The sequence below is a fragment of the Schistocerca gregaria genome, chromosome X (assembly GCF_023897955.1).
Source record: "Schistocerca gregaria isolate iqSchGreg1 chromosome X, iqSchGreg1.2, whole genome shotgun sequence".
Taxonomy (NCBI): domain Eukaryota; kingdom Metazoa; phylum Arthropoda; class Insecta; order Orthoptera; family Acrididae; genus Schistocerca; species Schistocerca gregaria.
Genome location: NC_064931.1, coordinates 590,142,212 through 590,164,337, shown reverse-complemented (window position 1 = coordinate 590,164,337; position 22,126 = coordinate 590,142,212). Strand labels below are relative to the sequence as shown.

Below are 22,126 nucleotides of genomic sequence, written 5' to 3'. Positions count from 1 at the left end.
CATCAGCTCCTAAGCTTACACACTACTTAACCTAAATTATCCTAACGACAAACACCCACACCCATGCCAGAGGCGGTGTGGCCGAGCGGTTCTAGGCGCTTCAGTCTGGAACCGCGAGACCGCTAAGGTCGCAGGTTCGAATCCTGCCTCGGGCGTGGATGTGTGTGTTGTCCTTAGGTTAGTTAGGTTTAAGTAGTTCTACGTTCTAGGTGACTGATGACCTCAGATGTTAGGTCCCATAGTGCTCAGAGCCATTTGAACCATGCCCGAGGGAGGACTCGAATCTCCGCCGGGGCCAGCCGCACAGTCCATGACTGCAGCACCTGAGACTGCTCGACTAATCCCGCGCGGCTTCCTTAAGAGAAGAAATTTATTTGTGCCATCTGTTTTATGCGAAGTCTGTAATTACTGATATGCAAGGTTTTGTGTTTAAAATATTGCCTACTTTGCATCTGATGTACAATATGTGAATCAGCCCACCACTCGCTTAAATGGGCATGTAAACAGCCCTAAATGAATTTTATGGTTAGCTGTCGGTGTACAAGACCAAATGTAGTTACGGTCGCCCAAGTATTCGATCTGTGTCTAGCTCATTTCCCTGTCTGAGAATCCACCGTTCAATGTACACTCCTGGAAATTGAAATAAGAACACTGTGAATTCATTGTCCCAGGAAGGGGAAACTTTATTGACACATTACTGGGGTCAGATACATCACATGATCACACTGACAGAACCACAGGCACATAGACACAGGCAACAGAGCATGCACAATGTCGGCACTAGTACAGTGTATATCCACCTTTCGCAGCAATGCAGGCTGCTATTCTCCCATGGAGACGATCGTAGAGATGCTGGATGTAGTCCTGTGGAATGGCTTGCCATGCCATTTCCAGCTGGCGCCTCAGTTGGACCAGCGTTCGTGCTGGACGTGCAGACCGCGTGAGACGACGCTTCATCCAGTCCCAAACATGCTGAATGGGGGACAGATCCGGAAATCTTGCAGGCCAGGGTAGTTGACTTACACCCTCTAGAGCACGTTGGGTGGCACGGGATACATGCGGACGTGCATTGTCCTGTTGGAACAGCAAGTTCCCTTGCCGGTCTAGGAATGGTAGAACGATGGGTTCGATGACGGTTTGGATGTACCGTGCACTATTCAGTGTCCCCTCGACGATCACCAGAGGTTTACGGCCAGTGTAGAAGATCGCTCCCCACACCATGATGCCGGGTGTTGGCCCTGTGTGCCTCGGTCGTATGCAGTCCTGATTGTGGCACTCACCTGCACGGCGCCAAACATGCATACGACCATCATTGGCACCAAGGCAGAAGCGACTCTCATCGCTGAAGACGACACGTCTCCATTCGTCCCTCCATTCACGCCTGTCGCGACACCACTGGAGGCGGGCTCCACGATTTTGGGGCGTGAGCGGAAGACGGCCTAACGGTGTGCGGGACCGTAGCCCAGCTTCATGGAGACGGTTGCGAATGGTCCTCGCCGATACCCCAGGAGCTACAGTGTCCCTAATTTGCTAGGAAGTGGCGGTGCAGTCCCCTACGGCACTGCGTACGATCCTACGGTCTTGGCGTGCATCCGTGCGTCGCTGCGGTCCGGTCCCAGGTCGACGGGCACGTGCACCTTCCGCCGACCACTGGTGACAACATCGATGTACTGTGGAGACCTCACGCCCCACGTGTTGAGCAATTCGGCGGTACGTCCACCCGGCCTCCCGCATGCCCACTATACGCCCTCGCTCAAAGTCCGTCAACTGCACATGCGGTTCACGTCCACGCTGTCGCGGCATGCTACCAGTGTTAAAGACTGCGATGGAGCTCCGTATGCCACGGCAAACTGGCTGACACTGACGGCGGCGGTGCACAAATGCTGCGCAGCTAGCGCCATTCGACGGCCAACACCGCGGTTCCTGGTGTGTCCGCTGTGCCGTGCGTGTGATCATTGCTTGTACAGCCCTCTCGCAGTGTCCGGAGCAAGTATGGTGGGTCTGACACACCGGTGTCAATGTGTTCTTTTTTCCATTTCCAGGAGTGTATATGTGATATTTCTGGTTTGATACCTACAATGTGAAAAAAATTCGAACAAAAACTGTGTGTTCCCCACAAAATATAATCTATTTAACCGCGAGACTGAGCAATTTACAAGTGTTACTCAGCAAGTGCACAACTAGAGTCTTTCTTCAATGATGATACCGAGCAAAGTGAGAAATTGACAAGCAGTTGAGATACTCGTAATAGCCTCCGTACATAATGGTAAACAAGTTGCTGCTAGTCGTAGGCATAGATTTCCGGAAAGCTTTTCATACAGTGCACCACTGCAGACTGTTCCCAGGTATGCGCGTGGCTCGAACGCTTCTTATAGAACCAAAAATGGAGTCTTGGACAGTGACTGTTCGTCAGAGACAAGGCTTCGCCAAGAGTGCCCCAGAGAAGTGTGACAGGACCGCTCTTGTTTTCTATCTACGTAAATGATTTGACGGATTACGATTTGGCCTGATGAATGGCGGCTTGCTCTAAATGTGGAAAAATGTAAGCTATCGCAGATGAGTGGGGAAAACAACACTGTAATGTTGGAAATCATTATTAGTGGTGTGCCACTTGGCACAGTCACTTCGATTAAATATCTAGGCGTAACGTTGCTAAGCGATATGAAATGGAACGAGGACGTAAGTTCGGTAGTAGGAAATGCGAATAATCTACTTGGGTTTATTGGGAGAATTTTAGAAACTGCAGTACATCTATAAAGAAAACCGCTCATAGAACTGTAGTACGACCAATTCTTGAGAACTGTTCGAGTATTTGGGTCCCCCACCAGATCGGATTAAAGGAATATGCTGAAGCAATTCAGAAATGTGCTGCTACACTTGTTACCGGTAGGCTGGACCAACACGCGAGTATTACAGAGATGCTTCGTGAACTGGAGGAAAGAAGACGTTCTTTTCATGGAACACTGTTGAAAAAATTTAGATAACCGGCATTTGAAGCTAACTGCAGAACGATTCTACTGATGCCAATCTACTTTTCGCGTAATGACTACGAAGTTAACGTAAGAGATATTAGGACCTGTAAGGAGGCAAAAAGAAAGCCGCTTTTCCCTCGCTTCAATTGCGACTTGAAGGTGAAAGGGAACTACTCCTAGTTGTACAAGGTACCCTCCGCCACGCGCCGTACGCTGGCTTATGGAATACGAGGGGCGTTCTTTAGGTAATGCAACACTTTTTTCTGAAAGCAGGTTGGTTTTATTAAGGATTTCAATACACCGTATTATCCCCCACTCTTTTGACTACAAAATCCAGGTTTTCAGCAAAATCTCCGTTCGATGCGACGGCTTTACGCCGCCTTACTCAAAGAGCCTGTATGCCCGCGTGGTACCACTCAACTGCTCTACGTTTTATCCAAGGTCTTGCTGCATCAGAAACCTTCTCATTATCCACTTACTGTTTCCCGCGGTGTGCATCTTTCATTGGGCCAAGTAGATGGATGTGGGAAGGTGAGAGATCTATACACTTCGAAGTTGATCGTTGCACCATGAGGGAGGATATGAAACAGAATAACCAGTTTGGAGTCTTAGAAGACATTCGCTATGATTTTACCGGGTAAGAGTGCGGCTTTGAACGTTTTCTTCAGAGGAGAGGTGATGTGGCGCCATTTCATGGATGGCCGTTTTGTTTCCAGTTCGAAGTGACGAACCCATGTTTCATCGCCCATGACAATGTTCGACAAACAATGGTCAGGGTCAGCGTCGTAACGCGCAACCAATCCCACATAGGTGGTTCTTCGGTGTTCTATATGATCTTCTGTTAGGCGGAGAAGAACCCAATGGGTACAAAACTTCGAGAACCCCATCTGGTGGACCGTTGTGGCACCACTACTAACAGACACATCAAGTTGATCAGCTAGGTGTTTTATTGTGGTCCGTCGATCACGTCGAATGAGAGTGTCCGCACGTTCCAGCATTGCAGGAGTAGACATTCTGCGAATATCTGTGATGCTAGACATTCTGCAAGCGTCTACGAATATCTGCGATGCTCTGGTTTTCTGCCAAAAGAAACTCAGTAACAGCTCTCTGCTTGAAACGCACCTCCGCTACAGACGCCATTTTAAAGACTTGGAATAGCGCCGCCACTTATCGGAACTTCACGAGACTGTAGGGGCCGAAGATGGTATATTTCACGGTGTCCCACAACAAATTTAGCATTCTTCGACCGAAAATGGTCGAGAAAAAATGTATTTCATTACTTACTGAACGGCTCTCCTATGTATGTAGATGTAGAGGTTCTTTGTAACGTACAGTAGCACTGTGATTCCTACAAGCAACGTGGTTCACTTTCTCATTCCGGGACACTGTAGGTTGGAGCGCCACCCTGTATACTCACAAATAAGCAGTCCATCTCACAACATCTTAGTGATCAGTACATGCAATTTCCAGACGGTGAAACTAGAATCAGTCCGCAGTGTTGTCGATGATTTTTGCTGGGTGAGAGGACTGAGGAAGCTTCACTTTATTTTGTGAGGAGATACAGCGGCTTCGGTTTCAAAGGCCTGCGTTAACGTTTGGAAGAAAACTGTTTCAGAGAAACACTACCTGATCAAAAGTATGAGAACATTCCTACGCAATGCGGAATTGACCACTAGATGCCACGAGAGGTGCACTCGACAATATGAATGGTGCGGGGAGCATTGTGTTGTCAGTAGGAAGTGGTAACAACAGAACTGGTCAGTGAGGACAGCTCAGTGGCTTCGAAAGTGGACTAGTCACTGGATGTCACCTGAGTAACAAATCTATGAGGGAAATTTAAACCTTTCTAAAGCTGCCCAATTCGACTGTTGGTGATGTGACTGAAGTGAAAATACGAAGGAACAACCACAGCTAAACCAAGACCACGGAGACCTCATGTAGTAACTGACAGGAACCGTCGAGTATTGCAGAGTTGGGTTGTAAACAATCGCATGAATCCAGCGAGAGGAATCACTCGCGAGTTCCAAAGTATTACCAGCTTTCCAGCTAGCACAATGACTGTGCGAAGGAAGTTAAAAACAATGGGGTACAATCGTCGAACGGCTACTCATAAGCCACACATTTCTGTAGTCAGCGCTATGCGACGCTTGAGGTGGTGCAAAGAACGACGCCACTGGACAGTGGATGGCTGGAAATGATTGATATGGAGTGATGGGTCACGATATATCCTGTGGCACTGCGCTGGAAGGGTCTGAGTGTGACACACGCCTTGAGAACATACCTAGCATCACGTGTAGTGCCAACAGTGAAGTACGAAGGAGGTGTTGCTGCTGTTGGGTGTGTTTCTCGTGATTAGTGTGTGGTTCTCTTATTGCGCTTAAGAAAACGCTAAATGCGAAAAGATACGAACAAATTTTATAGCATTTCGTATTGCATATAGTAGAGGAACAGTTCGGAGACGATGACTGTTTGCACTCTGCCAAAGGAGCATCTGTGAGGCGATGGTTTGTGGACAATAGCACGCCAGAAATGGAGTGGCCGGCGCAGAATCCCGACGTGAAGCCAATGTGACATTTTTGGGATTTGTTAGAACGTCGATTTCGTTCCAAACCCTAGCGGCCGAAAAAGTGGCCGAGCGGTTCTAGGCGCAACAGTCTGGAACCGCGCGACCGCTACGGTCGCAGGTTCGAATCCTGCCTCGGGCATGGATGTGTGTGATGTCCATAGGTTAGTTAGGTTTAAGTAGTTCTAAGTTCTAGGGGACTGCTGACCTCAGCAGTTAAGTCTCATAGTGCTCAGAGCCATTTGAACCATTTTGAAACCCTAGCGTCTAAATTCACTACCTTCTTTGGTTTCGGATCTTGAGGAAGAATGGGCTGCCATTCCTCCAAAGACATTCAAACACCTCCTGGAAAGTGTCGTCAGCAATGTTCAAGGCGCCATAAAGGAAAAGGCTACTGACATACCGTATTAACGTCCACCAACAGTTGTACAGATACTTCTGATCAAATAGCGTACACTCTTTAGGTAGAAAATAAGGCAGAGGTTGGTCGGTGTCGCACGATCCCCGTGGCAACTAAAACAAGGAGTGGAAACTATGTTCAGTTGTACATGACCGTTCCTTGACGTGTGTTCCAATAATTCAAGAAAAATGTGACTTTTCATGGGGTCGTATCTCGGGTTCTATTTATCACAGAGATGAGGTGTCAAGTGTTTTGGATAGCACTTGGCCTGGAGACAATTTCGATTCCTATTGGACGAAGGGGCATACTGTAGCTGTCCCACAGTAGAGGGTCAAAATTTAACCATGACACACTTTCTTCAGTCCAAGGAAATTGAACAAATCTGTTGGTTCTTTTGGATTAGGTATGGTCTGAGATGGACCTTAGGAAACTTACAAAAGTACAATTTGTTCATGGGCGGTGCCTGAGAAAACCACGAAAACCGGTTTTTAGCCGGTTTTTGTTCCTTGGGGCTCAATTATCTAAATAGCTAACCATAAAAAATGACTAAAGTTTTAACCGTGTATTCTTTAGATATTTCTCTGGAAATGACATTTCCACGTTTTCAAAAATTTTTATCTGTTATCAAGATGCACCCGAAAAACCATGATTTTTTGGTCCTAGAAGTACCAGTTGTGAGGATGGCCGCTTCTGTAATTTCTACTCGTGGCAAATCGTCAAAATTTTTTACGATATGTTCAGAAGACGGTGTTGTCGAGGAATCGGAAAACTCTTTTCGATCTCACTATTCGTTACGGTGATCCAGATATTGAAAGTTATCAAAGTTACCGCACTTATGCACGTAAAATATACACGTAATATCAGGTATGGGGCATAAACGTAGTTTTAACTGCCGTAGTGAGCAATCGCTTCTGTGGGCATCATGAGAGTTCTAAGGCCACCAAACTATGGACGTAGATGAGTCGATCGTTGCGTGAACTTTTCATCACACGCAAATATTTTGTCAGCGTATTTCTAGTGGGTATATAACCAAAGTTCCTCTTTAAAAGACTCAGACAGAAAAGTGGGGAACAAACTCATTCCGACGTTCTCGCCGTCATTTTTGGCGTGCGAACACATTCGCACATTTTTGTGCTGAAAGAGAGCAGCAGAAAGACAGTGACGGAGTCAGAGAGAGTAAACAGCGCCAGTGGGAAAGAAAGAGAGAGGAGACAGAGATGGTGGGACATAGAATGTGACAGTGAAAGAGGAGGAGAGATGGATGAAGGCGACAGCAGTTGGAGCCAAAGAGAGAGGAGATAGTGATGTTCAGTGAGAGATAGTGGCATTAAAAGATCATACCACGGCTGGTACTACCATCACTTAAAACTTCGTGCTGATGAACGGCCGCCCAAAGGGAAAGTTTTCCTTCTGTTCATCAGTACAATTACAGATCGCATTTCTGAAGCGTCCAGCAACTACCGTGTGAAAACCACCTTCAGATCCACGGAGAAGATAAAAGAATCAGCAAAAGGTACACGACATTCTCTGGCTACACTGGGGGTATTTAAAATTCCATGTAGTTATGGTCTGGTTTATATAGGTACCACAAAAAGAAGTGTTAACATCCGTCTGGTTGAACACAAGAGGAATTGCCGCCTAGGACATACGGATAACTCGACCATAGCGGAACATCTTTATCAAGAGGGTGATCATGAAATAAAATTCACTGAGACGAGTGTCATATCGAAAACATCGTATTATCATGATCGTATGTGTAGAGTGCTATTGAGATTTACAAACAGCGTAATAATTTTAACACAAAAGAGGGAGGTGTTAAATTAGATAAAATTTGGATGTCAATATTGCAAGGTAAGAATGAGGATCGATTGCTTTCAGTCGAGAATGTTGGAACTACCAGAGAGAATCTCATAGCCGACGGCACGTGATAGACTCTGGTGCCCACTACACTGCCCATATATTAGGCGCTTCCTCGAGTTCTGGTTGCAGTTCGCTATTTTACCTCTGAAGATGTCACCCACTGTTGGAGAGGAAACATTAGGAGAACATTTTATACGTCGATCACGGCCTCTTAGCTCGGAAGTTTCAAATGATGGCATTAAAAGAGAGATGGATAGAGATCGAAGCAGTGGGGACAAAAGAGAGAGGAGACAGCTGAAATGAAAAAGAGAGGTGACTGAAGACCAAACATAGATTTGGGGTGTCTCGGCAGCACCCCCCCTCCCCACCCCCCACCCAGACTGGCGAACTTTAACACATAGGAAGAGAGGTGCATGCGTTTTGGACTGAAATTTTATACACGTGGGTATAGGGGAAAATGTAAGTTTGATCTCCCACTATTTTCGAGATACCGAGGTATAGACGAGACAGTGGCAGTAGGAAAGAAAAACAAAAGGAGTGGGGTCACAGGCAGTGGGATATACTATAAATGCAGGAGACAGTGTGAGTGAGGGATAGGAGACTGTGGCAGTGAGAGAGAAAGGCAGATGGAGTCACTGTAAGTGAGAGAGGAGACAGCGCCAAGCAGTAAGAAGTGCGGACAGTGGCAGCGAACGAGAGGAGCCAACATCTCCACCACTCTCCGGATATGGGTGCCTCATAACCACGTGTAAAAAAATTGTTCAATTTTCCTTGTCCCCTATACCGACTTGTTAAAGTTTCCTTGTCTAGGGGAGTATGAAGGCTTAACCACGAAGAGAGACTGGGGAAAAGGATTTGGAATGTTCTGAGTTAAAACAGCCCGAATACGTTGGCACGCCAAAATTTTTGGAAAGGAAGACGAAAAGGGGGTTGATGCAGTTGGTTCCTCACTTTTCCGTCAGAGGAACATATTCGTCTTTTTTGTGCTACGACAGGAGCGTTTTTCCGCTGGTAGAAATATACTGAACAGACACGGGCAGGGTCTGTGCAAAATATTATTTGAGGTTAGCGAGAAGTATATTAATTATTAATACTATTTTCATGCACGGTTCATACATACTATAGTTAAAACTAAAGTATGTTTCAGTCAAAACTCACATAAAATGTTTAATAACTATACCTTTTCCCACATTATCAATAGCCCATAAATATTTCTAGGACTCAACATTTCCACCAGGGGAGAGAGTCATCTGATAGGGGCCTCGTGGAAATGTTGACTCATAGCATGTCTGTCGAAATCAGTGGAGCCATCGAACAATTTATGTGCACATTGACTGAAATAAGCTTTATGGTTCATGCACGATTTGTATAACATAGCTCAACCATTGTTTACGTATTGCGTAATTTTATACTTACCCCAGGCGAAGATCATTCTTTTGAGCATGAATCGAATCTCAGACGTAGCGAAAACTGTGATAAGCAACTGATACATGTTAACAGCTTCGACCAACATCCAGGCCAGAGATGTGAGGACAAAGTAGTGCGTTAAGATTGCCACCAGTATGCACACATCCACCAAATGGACGTTGTTCTTCACCATCACCAGCAGAAAGGATAAATTCATCAGCAGCAGTGAGACGCACAAGTTCAGTAGTATCTTCCCCGATCTGTCGCGGTTCAGAGACCTGCAGAAAATGTGCACATTGAATGACGACGTCGTACAGGCACATAGTAAGGAAGAAATGAGTCTCATGTACGCCGTCTGAGGGTAAAGATTACTTGAAAAATCAGTGTTCCCAGATCTGTGTGTGTGTGTGTGTGTGTGTGTGATTTTAGGATTTTGTTACACAATAGCGCGATTGAGGCACATGAAGAAAGTTACATATTATAAGTTTCTAAAGTTTATCCGCTAGAAACATTTCTCCCAAATCACTTTAGAAAAGTTGTGAGAATACTTGTGTAGGATCACACATACGTGTTTCCTTCTTTATGTCTCATTAAGGTGTCACAAAAAATCACTCTTAATTCTACGACGGTAGTCTGTGATATTAATTGAGTTTTACACTGTTTATACAACTCTCAAAGGCTTACGTATTCTCTGTGATTCATTTCAGTCTAGTACAGGCGTTTCATTCAAGTGTTATTAAGAATTAGAACACCGTTATTAGATTCGAAACACACAGAAAATGGTCAAATACTTTTTTTGTCAGCAATCAGCCCATTCTCATAAGGCGTGCTCCCCGTATTTATTGCCACTGTTTTACCCATTCACTGCAGTTCCCTGAAACGTTTTTCCTGCTGCTAAATTTAATCTTTGCCACTTCGCTACTGCACGAGATGAAACTCGAATCTTAGCATTTTGTTGTAGGTCACAATTTCATCTACTCTTCACAGAAAAGGAGTTTACGCTCGATTTACTCCCTTGTTTGCGCTTTAAGGACCGTTGACTGTGAACCATTAGGGACTGGCTGTTATCTTCGCACTGACAAAAAGCTGGCTGTGGATCTTGTAGGAGCCCGGCGAGTATCCCTTGTAGCGACTTCAAGAAGCTACGGACAAACTCAAAAAACTCCGCTGACGTAATTTCGGCACGTCTTTTGCTCAATTCAAAGGCAGTGTTTTAAGAACGCGTCATTTTGCCTAATCAGTGTTACTCTGCTACATCATTCTGTCAAAGATTTTGTTCACTGCTTCGGTTGCATTATACCTATATTTTTCTCCTGACGTAATACAGTGTTCAGACTATTTGCTTTGTAAGTTACAAAGTTGTTTGTGAACGCATCTGGATCCTATTATTGTTAATGCAATGTTGCTTCACGTGAACACCTCATTCTTGGTGCAATTTAAGCCAGGATGTTGCCCCTTGTAACATGTTAAACACACCGCTTTGCATACTTGTGTTAAGCTTAGATACACGCTGAGGTGACATGATTACGGCCCCACGATGTGAATTAACAGATTTGGAACACGGAATGGTAGTTAGAGTTGGACGCATTTTGGAAATCATCAGGGAATTCAACATACCGAAATGCACAGTGTCAAGCGCGTACTAAGAATATCTATTTCAGGCAATACCTCTCACCACGAATAACGCAGTGGCCGAAGGCTTTCACTTAACGACTGTGAGAAGCGGCGTTGCACAGAGTTGTCAGAGCTAACAAGCAAGAAAGACTGCATGAAATAGCGGCGGAAATCAATATGGGACGTACGACGAACGTATCCGTTAGGACAGGACGGCGAAAGGTGGCGTTAATGGGCTATGACAACGGACAGCCAACTCAAGTGCCTTTCCTAACAGCACGATATCGCCTGCAGCGCCTCTCCTAGTCTCGTTACCAAATCGACTGGACGCTAGATGACTGGAAAACCGTGGCCTGATCAGATGAGTCCCGATTTCGGTAGCTAAGAGTTGAATGTTAAGGTTCAAGTAAGGAGCAGACCCCAGGAAGCCATGGACCCAAGTTGTCGACAAAGCATTGTGCAAGCTGGTGGTGCCTCCATAATGGAGTGATCTGTGTTTACATGGAATGGAATGGGTTATCTTGTCCAACTTAACCTATAATTGACTGGAAATGGTTACGTTCGGCTACCTGGAGACCATTTGCAGGCATTTGTGGACTTCATGTTCCCAAACAACGATAGAATTTTTATGGATGACAATGCTCCGTGTGAACGGGTCACAATTATTCGCCGTTGCTTTGAAGAACGTGCTGGACAATTCGAATCAATGATTTGGCCACACAGATGGCTCAACATGAATCCCATTGAAGATTTATGGGTCGTAATAGAGAGGTCAGTTCTCGCACAAAATCCTGCACCGGCAACACTTTCGCAGTTATGGACGGATATAGTGGCAGCATGGCTCACTGTTTCAGCAGGGGACTTCCATCAACTTGTTGAGTCCATGCCACGTCGAGTTGACGCACTCAGTATAATGCTGCCATAATAGATGAAAATGTTTTACAGGATATGGTGCATACCAATGAAGCTATGGAATGAAAATCAGTACAAAGAAAACAACAGTAATGGCGCTAGGAGGAAATAAAAGCGTAAATATAAAGGTGAATGGAGAAATATTAGAACCTATGCAGAGTTTTAAATGCCTCGGAAGCAGGAATAAAACCGACTAGAGGAGCAAGCAGAAGTGCCGCAGCACAACGTGGCATGAACTCGACTAATGCCTTAAATAGTGCTGGAAGGAATTGACACCATGAACCCTACATGGCTGTCCATAAATTCTTAAGAGTACGAGGGGGTGGAGACCTCTTCTGAACAATACGTTGCAAGGCATCCCAGATATGATCAATAATGTTCATGACTGGGGAGCTTGGTGGTCAGCGGAGGTGTTTAAACTCAGAAGAGTGTTCCTGGAGCCACTCGGTAGCAGTTCTGGACGTGTGAGGTATCGCATTGTCCTGCTGGAATTGCGTAAGTCAGTCGGAATACACAACGGACCTGAATGATTGCATGTAATCATACAGGATGCTTATTACGTGTCTCCTGGCAGAGTCGTGTCTAGACGTACAGGGGTCCCACACCACTCCACTGCACACGCCTCACACCATTACAGAGCACCCACCAACTTCAACAGTCCCCTGCTGACATGCAGAGTCCACGGATTCATGAGATTGTCCCATACCCGTACACGCCAATCTGCTCATTACATTTTGAAACGAGAGTCGTCCGATCAGGCAACATGTTGCCACTCACCAACAGTTCAGTGTCGGTGTTGACGAGCCCAGGCGAGGCGTAAAACCTTGTGTTCTGCAGTCATCAAGGGTACGTGAGTGGGCCTTCGGTTGCGAAAGCCCATATCGATGATGTTTCGTTGAATGGTTCGTGGGATGACACTTGTTGGTGATCCAGCATTGAAATCTACAGCAATTTGCGGAAGGATTGCACTTCTGTCACGTTGAACGATTCTCTCCAGTCGTCGTTGGTCCCTTTGTTGCAGGATCTTTTCTCGGCCTAATTGATATCGGAGATCTGATGTTTTACAGGATTCTTGATATTCACGGTACACTCGTGAAATGGTCGTACGGGAAAATGCCCACTTCATCGCTACCTCAGAGATGCTGTATTCCATCGCTCGTGGGCCGGCTATGACACTGCGTTCACACTCACTTAAATCTTGATAACCTGCCATTGTAGCAGCAATAACCGATGTAACAACTGCGCCAGACACTTGTTGTCTTATGCAGTATAGACGATCCCTTCCGTAGCGCTGTATTCTGCCTGTTTTCATCCTTCTGTATTTGAATACACACACCTATACCAGTTTATTTGGCGCTTCAGAGTACGTACCAGCTCTCTCGACCCTCTTTTACAAGCAATGACATCAAATGTGTCACTGACGAATTCATAAAATTGAGAACATTTCCTCTTTTGTTGTTACCTATGCTGCGTGTAGTCTTTTTTATACTAAGTAATCCCAGATCATATTTGTGACTGCTTTGTCGCAGCTTTTCTTTTACAAAACGATCAGCGCCTGTCACGCCTGACGGATTTCGTAATCCCAGTCTGCTCTCGAAAGGAAGGAAGATTGTGTTTAACATTCCGTAGTCATCGAGCTCATTAGAGACGGAGTATAAGCTCGGATTGTGTCAAGAATGGTGAATGAAATCGGCCTTGCCCTTTCAAAGGAACCCTCCCGGCATCTTCCTGGAAAGATTTAGGGACATAGTGGGAAACCCAAATCTGGATTGGCGGAAGCAGTTTTGAACCGTTAGCCTTTCGAATGCCACCTCGTTCGGTTCAACTCTCGAACTGAACACACTATAATCATAGCATCGCTGACTCACTTATCAATACACTTGTCAAATAACGTCATTATGAAATTTATTTCATAATTCGAGAACCTCAGAAATAAGTGTTCCGGCAAAAGTTTAGCACCTGCTATAGCCCCACTAACATCAAAAGAGTAAATTTATACGGTAGTCACATCAACTGAGATATCAGTGTCTTATGGATATCAAGACTACCTGATATAAGCGGAAGATGGCAGTCACGCCGAAATAGGCCTGTTGTAATAAAAAATATAATCGAACACAGCAGCGTCTTGGTCTCATAGAATGATATTCTCTATAATGAGTCTAAAACGTTTCTGTATAAAACTGTTTAGTGTCACATCATTGTGTGCTTGATGACCAAAGACGCTAGTACAAGAGTAGACAACGACTTAGAACTTGCGTGATTTCAGAAAATGAAAGAGCAGAAATTTTTTGCTACTGTGCAAAATGCTGTAATTAATTACCAATGAAATCAGCACTGCAATAGAATCAGATTTTTAATCCGAATAATTATGAAACGCAGTAATCAAAGAACAGGATAATAAAAACATTTGTATAATCAGCAAACGATTAATTACGTCGTTATTGGTATTAACGCCAGATTTTAATTGGTTTTGAAGCTAATGTGCGTTGTTGGTACTGATGTCTGTATTTCTTCACTTCAAGGGGACACTAAGCGAGGTGACAGAGATGACTCGAATTCGGGAGGACGGCAGTCAAATCTCCATTCGACCATCAAGACGCAATTTCTTTGACTTCCGTAAATGGCTTCAGGCAAGTCCCGAGATGGTTCATTTGAAAGGGCGCATCATTTTATTTCATCATATTTTCGTCTCTAAGGAACTTTTCGATGGGACTTTAAACCCTAGTCTTTCTTCATTCTGAATTCAACGGAAAGCACTAAAAAATTGGACATATGAAACTAAACATCTTAAATGTGGTACTGTTTCAAATACATATGATGATTGTATTGTTTTTTGTGCTGGAATTGATTCTCGTATGTGATTATTTGTTATAATTTAGAAATAGTGTTTATATAGACCAGTATTAGTAACAGTTCTCATTTAAGCAGCTTAAAGTATTTTATTTCTGGAAATATTTCGAGGTATGAGCCCATCATAAGATAAATATAGCAATACGATAACATTTAACTTCAATGTACACAGATATTACTCTAGCAGTTTTTTAATATTTGCGTGTGCTATGTACCTGACAGTCATTTCGACCAGATACAATAGTCACAAATAAGATGCAAAACATACGCTTCGCAAAGGAAAGTGCAAATATATACAAACAGACGGCTGAACCCGAAGAGGATATTCAAGTCCAGAATACTACACATTTACAGCTCGGAATGCACTATTCAGTCCATTAAGAAGGTAAACGAGATACTCACTGCCGAACACTGATCTGGCACAGACTGATCAACCTGTGACATCCGTTTAGGCGGTATGTAACAGTTACTGCTTGCGTTTCACTGTAGTAGGAACTCGTTAGGAGGGAAGATATTCAATGAAAAAGTTGAGTCTCTTGGTGGGGAGCGCTACATACATCAACTAGAAAAGATTAGATTTAGGATTTGAGTCCCGATGTGAAACATAGGTTTAAATTGCCACTAATATCTATTGTAGCTGGATAGCTAATGTGAATAAAGGAAGGCGTTATGTGAACTTTAACTGTGCAACTGTATTTTTTCTGGCGTGTATTTATCCTTTTATACAAATAGCACGTATTTCCCTTCTTATATCGGGATAAAAACACAGCCAAACGTTGGAGATGGATAAATACTAAAATTCTTTAAGAGTACTTGCCGTAAAGAAATATTTTTCTACATATTTGACAAAGTAGTCACCCATTTCAGAGTTTTACAGGCGTAATTGTATTTGTCTCTATAGTCCATAAGGCGAAAAAAGTAGAGCTATTGCCAACTTTCGACTGTGAGGTGCTAAAGGCTGCATTCAGAACTTCCTGAAAGTCACAGACCCCTGCAACTGCTGCAATCCTGAAGCGTTGCCGTGGAAACGAAAACAAAATTGTGTTAAGCGTTTGGTAGTAGTAGCGCGCCCAATCCATTTTAACAGTAAGGATCTTTTCTAGCCATATGGTCTACAGTTAGCTTGTCACTAAGCGGTTCACTCTCAGATCAGTAATACTTAATGACATACACGCTTTGTATGTTTAAAAAAATCATATAAAATGATAACAATAATAACTGGTTTCGCTCATTCACTAGCCATCCTTCAGTTTGTATCATTGGAAAAGAGAAAAATGTCTACATTAAAATCTTAAAATCAGTAAACTTTAAGCCATTTCAATTTGCAAGTAACATAAAGAATATACACTAGCAAAATATTTAAAAATTTATTTTATTTCTGTTTTTATATATGTTTTGATATTTACATTAAATACTTACCAGGTTCAGCGTTGCTTTTAGAGACCACTCTCATCAGGCACTGAGCGTGTCGTGTACGCTTTCTTCACCAAATGGCGACTTTTTTTACTTTAAGTTGCTTACAAATAGAATACGCTTCTAACGCTGACTCTACTTCTTTTCCTGTTTTACCGTAGAATCTAAATATGGTCAATATACAGTTGAAACCAGTTATGATTTTTATCATCATATTCGACTGTACTGTGCCCAAATTAAGAAAACAAGAGGTGTATAATATGTCATCTACATTTCCCCTTGAACACTTAACAATTTTTTTCCAAAACTAATGATATATCTTTCTATGTTTTCAATAATTTCCAGCTATTTTTACCCAGATGGTCCAGGATGAGTATCGTGACAGTTCTTGATCAAGTCTGAAGATTGTTAACATACCTGAATGTAGCGTAGGTAACGATTGTCAAAGTGAGACCGAAGATGCTGCAGAAGGAGCCAACGTAACTGATGATGCTTAGTGTGTACTTGTGCTCCTCCGACACACCGTAGTCTGATCCGGGATCCAATAGGATCGAGAAGTGAGTCATGTGGTCTGATTCACAAATTATCCTGCTTTCAGTCTGGTTTGTCTTTAGACCATAAGTCAGCCATTCGTAACCTGTGCGAGAAAAGATGGCTACCACATCAGAAGTTCACGCTTGTATTATGCTTAAAACAGTCCTCTACCTGTTAAATGGTCAATAGAAAAGTAGCTTACAGTACGCTACATTAAATTCCAAGAAATTTCAAGATGCGAAATTAATTCTTTACTGTATAGATAATTATACTACAACTTCTCAGTTGAAATTCTACTTTACAGAGATTTTTAATTTCAATTTTTAAGGAGCAAGTCGTTTTATGAGTTACAAGTTCAAAAGAAGTGTAAAACAAAATTTGAAAAACATACCTGTATCTGTAAGCATAATAATAATAAAATTATGCTGAAGTCTTTCACAAAAAAGGAAATGAAAGCGACAAAAACAAAATGAACAAATATTATATGTGAAATACAAGTTGACTAAATGTGTGTATAGTTTTTTCATGGTGGGATGTAGAAGCGAAAGTGTTTATTTTAACCCGGTGATTATGAGTTATGGTGACGAGTTCTACATAAAGCTCTAACTATTAATAAAACCAAATGTACGTGAATTACATTTTATCAACGGTATATTCTAACACATTGATAACAGGCGATCCCGCAATCTGTGCCGAGTCTCGTTGTATGCTTCGTACATTCGTAGCAAAGACCGCCCAACCCTGTCAAGTACAGCAGATCCTGTTTCATGCCGTGAAATACGTAAATTGGTCGGGCCATTAGCTTAGGCCTGGCAGCAATTGGAGTAATGTACGATGCACACTCGACGTGTACTGAAATAAATGGAAAGCAAAGCACGTTCAATCAGGTGAATGCGCTAGCAACACAAACAGAGCTGGCTCGATCTATCGAATGTTTTTCGCAGTCAACAGTACTCGCGCACCGACACTGAAAAACATGGTACTGTGTCCAGTACTGTTTGAAAATGCATCCGTTTAGCCTTGGAAAACATATAATTCAGTAAAACATCCCACTTCCTGAGTACTAGCATGTTTTCGAGGTAAACAAAAACGCGATAGATGAGCTACAAAAATAAATTTCTACACTTTGCTACAACAAACAGACGACAAATGGTGAAGCTAAAGTCTTGAAAGTATTTTCCACCTGTAAACAATAACCACCATAGACTTCTGTAGTTGTGGGTAATTTTCTACACATAAAATACTAAACTACATAATAGTGATGTCTAAATTTATTTTAAGATGACAGAATGTAAATACAATTCACTACACAGTGCGTGAAAATGAAAATAATTGACTGCACAGTGTGTGCTACTCCTAATAATGTCCATATAAGGGAATGATTTTTCAGTTTTCTTCTTGAATTTTCTTTAATTCCAAATAATTCTTTTCGGATTTTCTTTAATTTCAAATAAAATTACGATTCTCTGTATGATCTGTGAGTAATGAACAACCTCTACTTAACACAAACCCGTTACTACTCTGTAAGTTGTTAATATCTGTGTAGAGTTCTTTTCAGGTTTCACAGATATGGATCTAATAATTTTTGCGTCTTAAAGGGTTAATCACAAAGAGAAATTTCAGATTTTATGATGCAACACTGAGAAAAAACACACAACCTGTTAATATCCGGTAGCGGGGTATTACCTTCAAGAATGTGATGTAGAACTGTACTCTAACCGAAAGGTTACGTATTTTTCTTTCGATGCAGTAATAGCTCCTTAAAGGTAAAATCAAATTATTCAACGACCAATCTTATTGCTGTTACGATTGTGTGTATGATGGTCTCTTGTTCTGGTGTTTTGTACACGATAGGTTCTTGATCTGAACTTTTGCGCACGGGAGTAGCACATGGCAATGAGGTCTTCACAATAGTTCATTCTGCCTTCATTAATATGTTACACACCGAAAGATAAAAATTTATTGTCGACGGGGTTTTAGACGCCGTAAATAGGCGAGAAATTAGTGACACAACCATGCTTCGTGTTAGACAAGAAATGAAGAAATTATGACTACATCTTATTGAACGAACCACCCTGGTGTTGCATTCACATGTTACAGTAAAGTTACTGTCTGAATCCAATAAACGAGAGTAAAAAATTCTCTTATCTTCAGATACTTTGATTTTCAAGTAGAAGTCACACTTCGAGATTGGAGTGTACACTTCACGAAAAAAAAGGTGATAATTTTTCAAATTTTATCACTCAAGTGTACCACAGTGGTGAATGTGTTCCAGATGCATGATTATAGTCTACCTGATGTATATAAATAATAGCATATAACTGCAACAGATTCATACAACTGTATTGTTCGCTGTAATAAATTATATTAAATATATTAGTACAATGAACTAGAAGTATTAATCATAGGATAAGATGGTGCAGTGGCACATTGGACTCGAATTCTGGGGGACGGCGGTTCAAATTCTCCATCCTGCCATACAGATTAAAACTTTTCATTATCGTCCTAAATCACTAAAGGCAAATGTATGAATAGCTCGTCTGAAAAGTCACGGCCCAGTTCCTTCCCCTATTCTTCCTCAACCAGAGCTTGTGCTCTGTCTTTTATGACATTATTGGCGACTGTACGTAAGACCCTAATCTTCCTTCTTTCATTTTTATTAAATAACATTTACTTCCTAGCAGAATAGTAATGTTTTTGCTACTTTCAATAGCTTGTCTGAAACTACGTTGTTTGAGAAGAGTGACGGATGAACTTCCAAGACCTAGCAAACGAAGTTGGAATTTCATGAAATAAGTGTATAAATGTTTGGTGTTTCGTAAAATTAGCGAAATAAAGTTGATATTTCAAGGAATCAACGAAAAAGTTTCAAGAATTAATCCACGTGAAATCCACCAAGAGGAACCTCATGTTTACTTTGCTAATAATTCTAGTAATATTGAAGGGAGAACGTGAGTGAAAGCCTACAGTTACGTTGTCAAACAAGAGACGTCAAAACATATTTCTGAAAATGGTTGAAGAACTGTTACACGGTGTCTCAGAGTAGGTTACCGAATGTCTTGGACGTTAGTATATATGAGCTGTAAGTAACGTTATAACACGAGACACACATTCATTAGCCACAGAATAATCGAAAAATTAAATCAAAGGACTGGCTTTGTTATTTGTTTGACGCGACTGTTGCGTTTCACTCTCAGTTATCCTACGAAAGAATGAAACTGCAGAGAGATGCATGTAAAAACAGCAACCTGATAATGTTTTAGCTAGCGACAGTGCCTAAGATGTGAGCTTCTGAAACTGATGTATGTAACTAGGGGAGAAATATTGATTAATCATCCGACAATGGTGTTACGCTTGACAAATTTCAAAGACCCCAAATAGGGTTATGCGGCTGCGTCTAGCGAGAAACGGAATGTGTGAAAACATCAGTAATTGCATTGTATAATGAAAATAACGCAGTTAATTTAAATTGCTCAACAATATCTCATCCAAGTTTGCTGTGTTTGATTGCGTCTGCTAAGCGAATTTTTCGTCCTGCAGCTCTTGAGTACTTGTGAAACCCCTATTGTCGCAGAAAGGTTTGAAAGTGTAAAAATGTTAGTGAGAAGCGATCCATTTCTCTCAGAAGGGATGGGTTACAGGACTTTATGGACGATTTGGATTCCATACATCAAAACATCATCCTCGAAACGCATCTCAAGGCAAATTTGACTTTGTAACCTCAAATGTGCAAATTTGATTAATGTTTGCTCTTGGAAAGTTACTGAAGAAATTAACAAAATATGACAAATTTTCAGAAAATTAATGTACAATTAACGAGGAAAACTGTTTCACATTTCACAAATACGTATTGAGAGGTGAGCATTTCACGCAGATTATCGTAGTAACATCAGTACAACGATGTGTTAAACTGTAACTTAAAAAAAAAAAAACGTTCAGGGCTTTGAATATAACAAAATCTCTCTAGAATCTAGTTAAGAGGAGAACGTATGTTATTGAACTCTCCCAGTCGAACGCAGTTAGCTAGTAATCATAAAATATGAAATTTTAGGAACCTCGCAAAACAAATTTTACAAATTGTATTATATATCACGTAAATTTCTCGAATGGCGAGATTTTCGTAAACTATATAATAAATCCTTATACTTACACGCTTTATACCGCATCAGATTAGTGTCTACGCTTGCGATGTAGTTCCTGTCTAAAACGATTTTAACACGCGTTCGTTAAGTATGAAGACTAAATCTTTTTACGCTTTTATTCTTTGTTAGAGAGCGTGTATCTTTTACTTGTGTACATATCTTGCAATTGTTTAACTGAATATCTTTGATATGGTTACGTTATTCTGAAAATAAATTGTACGAAATAATGTGTGTGAGTATATCATGATCAGTTAATTCGTTCCTCTATCGAACTGTTTATCAAAAAGCTGTATCTAATTACTGCAAAACAAAGAGGTGAATATTGCCATCGTAGAGAAATTGGCTTTACGGCAGGGAATTTCTATATCTGCTAGGCACGTTTCAAGTAATCTGAAGTGAAATGAGAGATCTTTGTCATTTTTCATTACATACTGAATTCCGCAATACCGACATGTATGACAAACAGTTCTTGGGCAGAAATTAACCCAGATGTACATGCGGAGGAAAGCGATAAACATATTACGCAGTTGCCTAGTCACCGCCCTATCCCCTCTACTCTCAGCCAGTACTATCAAAGGGAATGACGTCGTATTGTGAAACAGATGATGATTCACTTCTCAGAACCGACATGCCAAACATTTTACTTGCGATTATTTCCAGTCACAATCACTACATTTGTTGAATCTATTATTTGTGGAATTTCAACAATCAATTTTATTCTTTTTTTTTATTTTTCTTTCTCAGTTGTGCTAATAATTTGTGTTAACAATGACTACTTTCGAACGTATCCGTTCATTATCGAATATTTAAGTGAGTGTTTCTGAGATCATTAATGAAATAACGTTTGTCCAGTACTCATAACGGTTCAGCATCGAACATTTCGTGTCCTTAATATAAGTGCTTACTATACTCTCAGTGATCCGTTAGCGGAATAGAGATCATTCCGCGTAACAGATGGCTCAGTGTACGTTTAGACAGTCAGTGATCAGGGCTGTCTGAGATAGCGACAAGTCAGTTTGCCGAAATATCACACCATATGGGCGACGCTAGCCAGCTGGAATGTCTGACAACATTCAAAAATTCGCATCCACAAGTATGTCTTACTGTCCAGTTTTTCCCCATCCAATTGTTTTTTCCCTGTTTTTTGGAGTAATTCCTAAAATGCATCTCTTCATTTCTCGAAGAGTGGAACTCAATTTTTGAATGATTTTCGCATAAATGCTCTTCTCTATGATGTAGATCTACATTGATTGTAAACTAAGTATTCGAAAAACGTTTAGAAAAGCGATCCAACTCGTTTTTACTTTCCTCTTCATTTCTTTTTTTGTCCATCCATGATTCTCTTCAATTGCTTTACACACAAAAGCTCACCAGCTGATTCTATGAAGTAATTTTTAATTTGGACTAATTTCCTTTCATTGGGATACTTACACATTATTTTGGGATTATTGGAACTGAA

The 22,126-nt window shown here is 41.8% G+C and overlaps 1 protein-coding gene across 2 annotated transcripts in view; it reads right to left on the bottom strand.

The window, feature by feature from the left end:
* Nucleotides 1-22,126, bottom strand: part of LOC126299061 (uncharacterized) — a 1,316,522-nt gene that overhangs the window by 22,753 nt on the left and 1,271,643 nt on the right. For both annotated transcript variants that reach the window (XM_049990731.1, XM_049990732.1), the window contains 2 exons: nt 16,409-16,628; nt 9,212-9,480 (listed from right to left, as the gene is read on the bottom strand). In XM_049990731.1, coding sequence (XP_049846688.1) covers nt 9,212-9,480; nt 16,409-16,628 — 489 coding nt within the window. The remainder of the gene's footprint in view (nt 1-9,211; nt 9,481-16,408; nt 16,629-22,126) is intronic.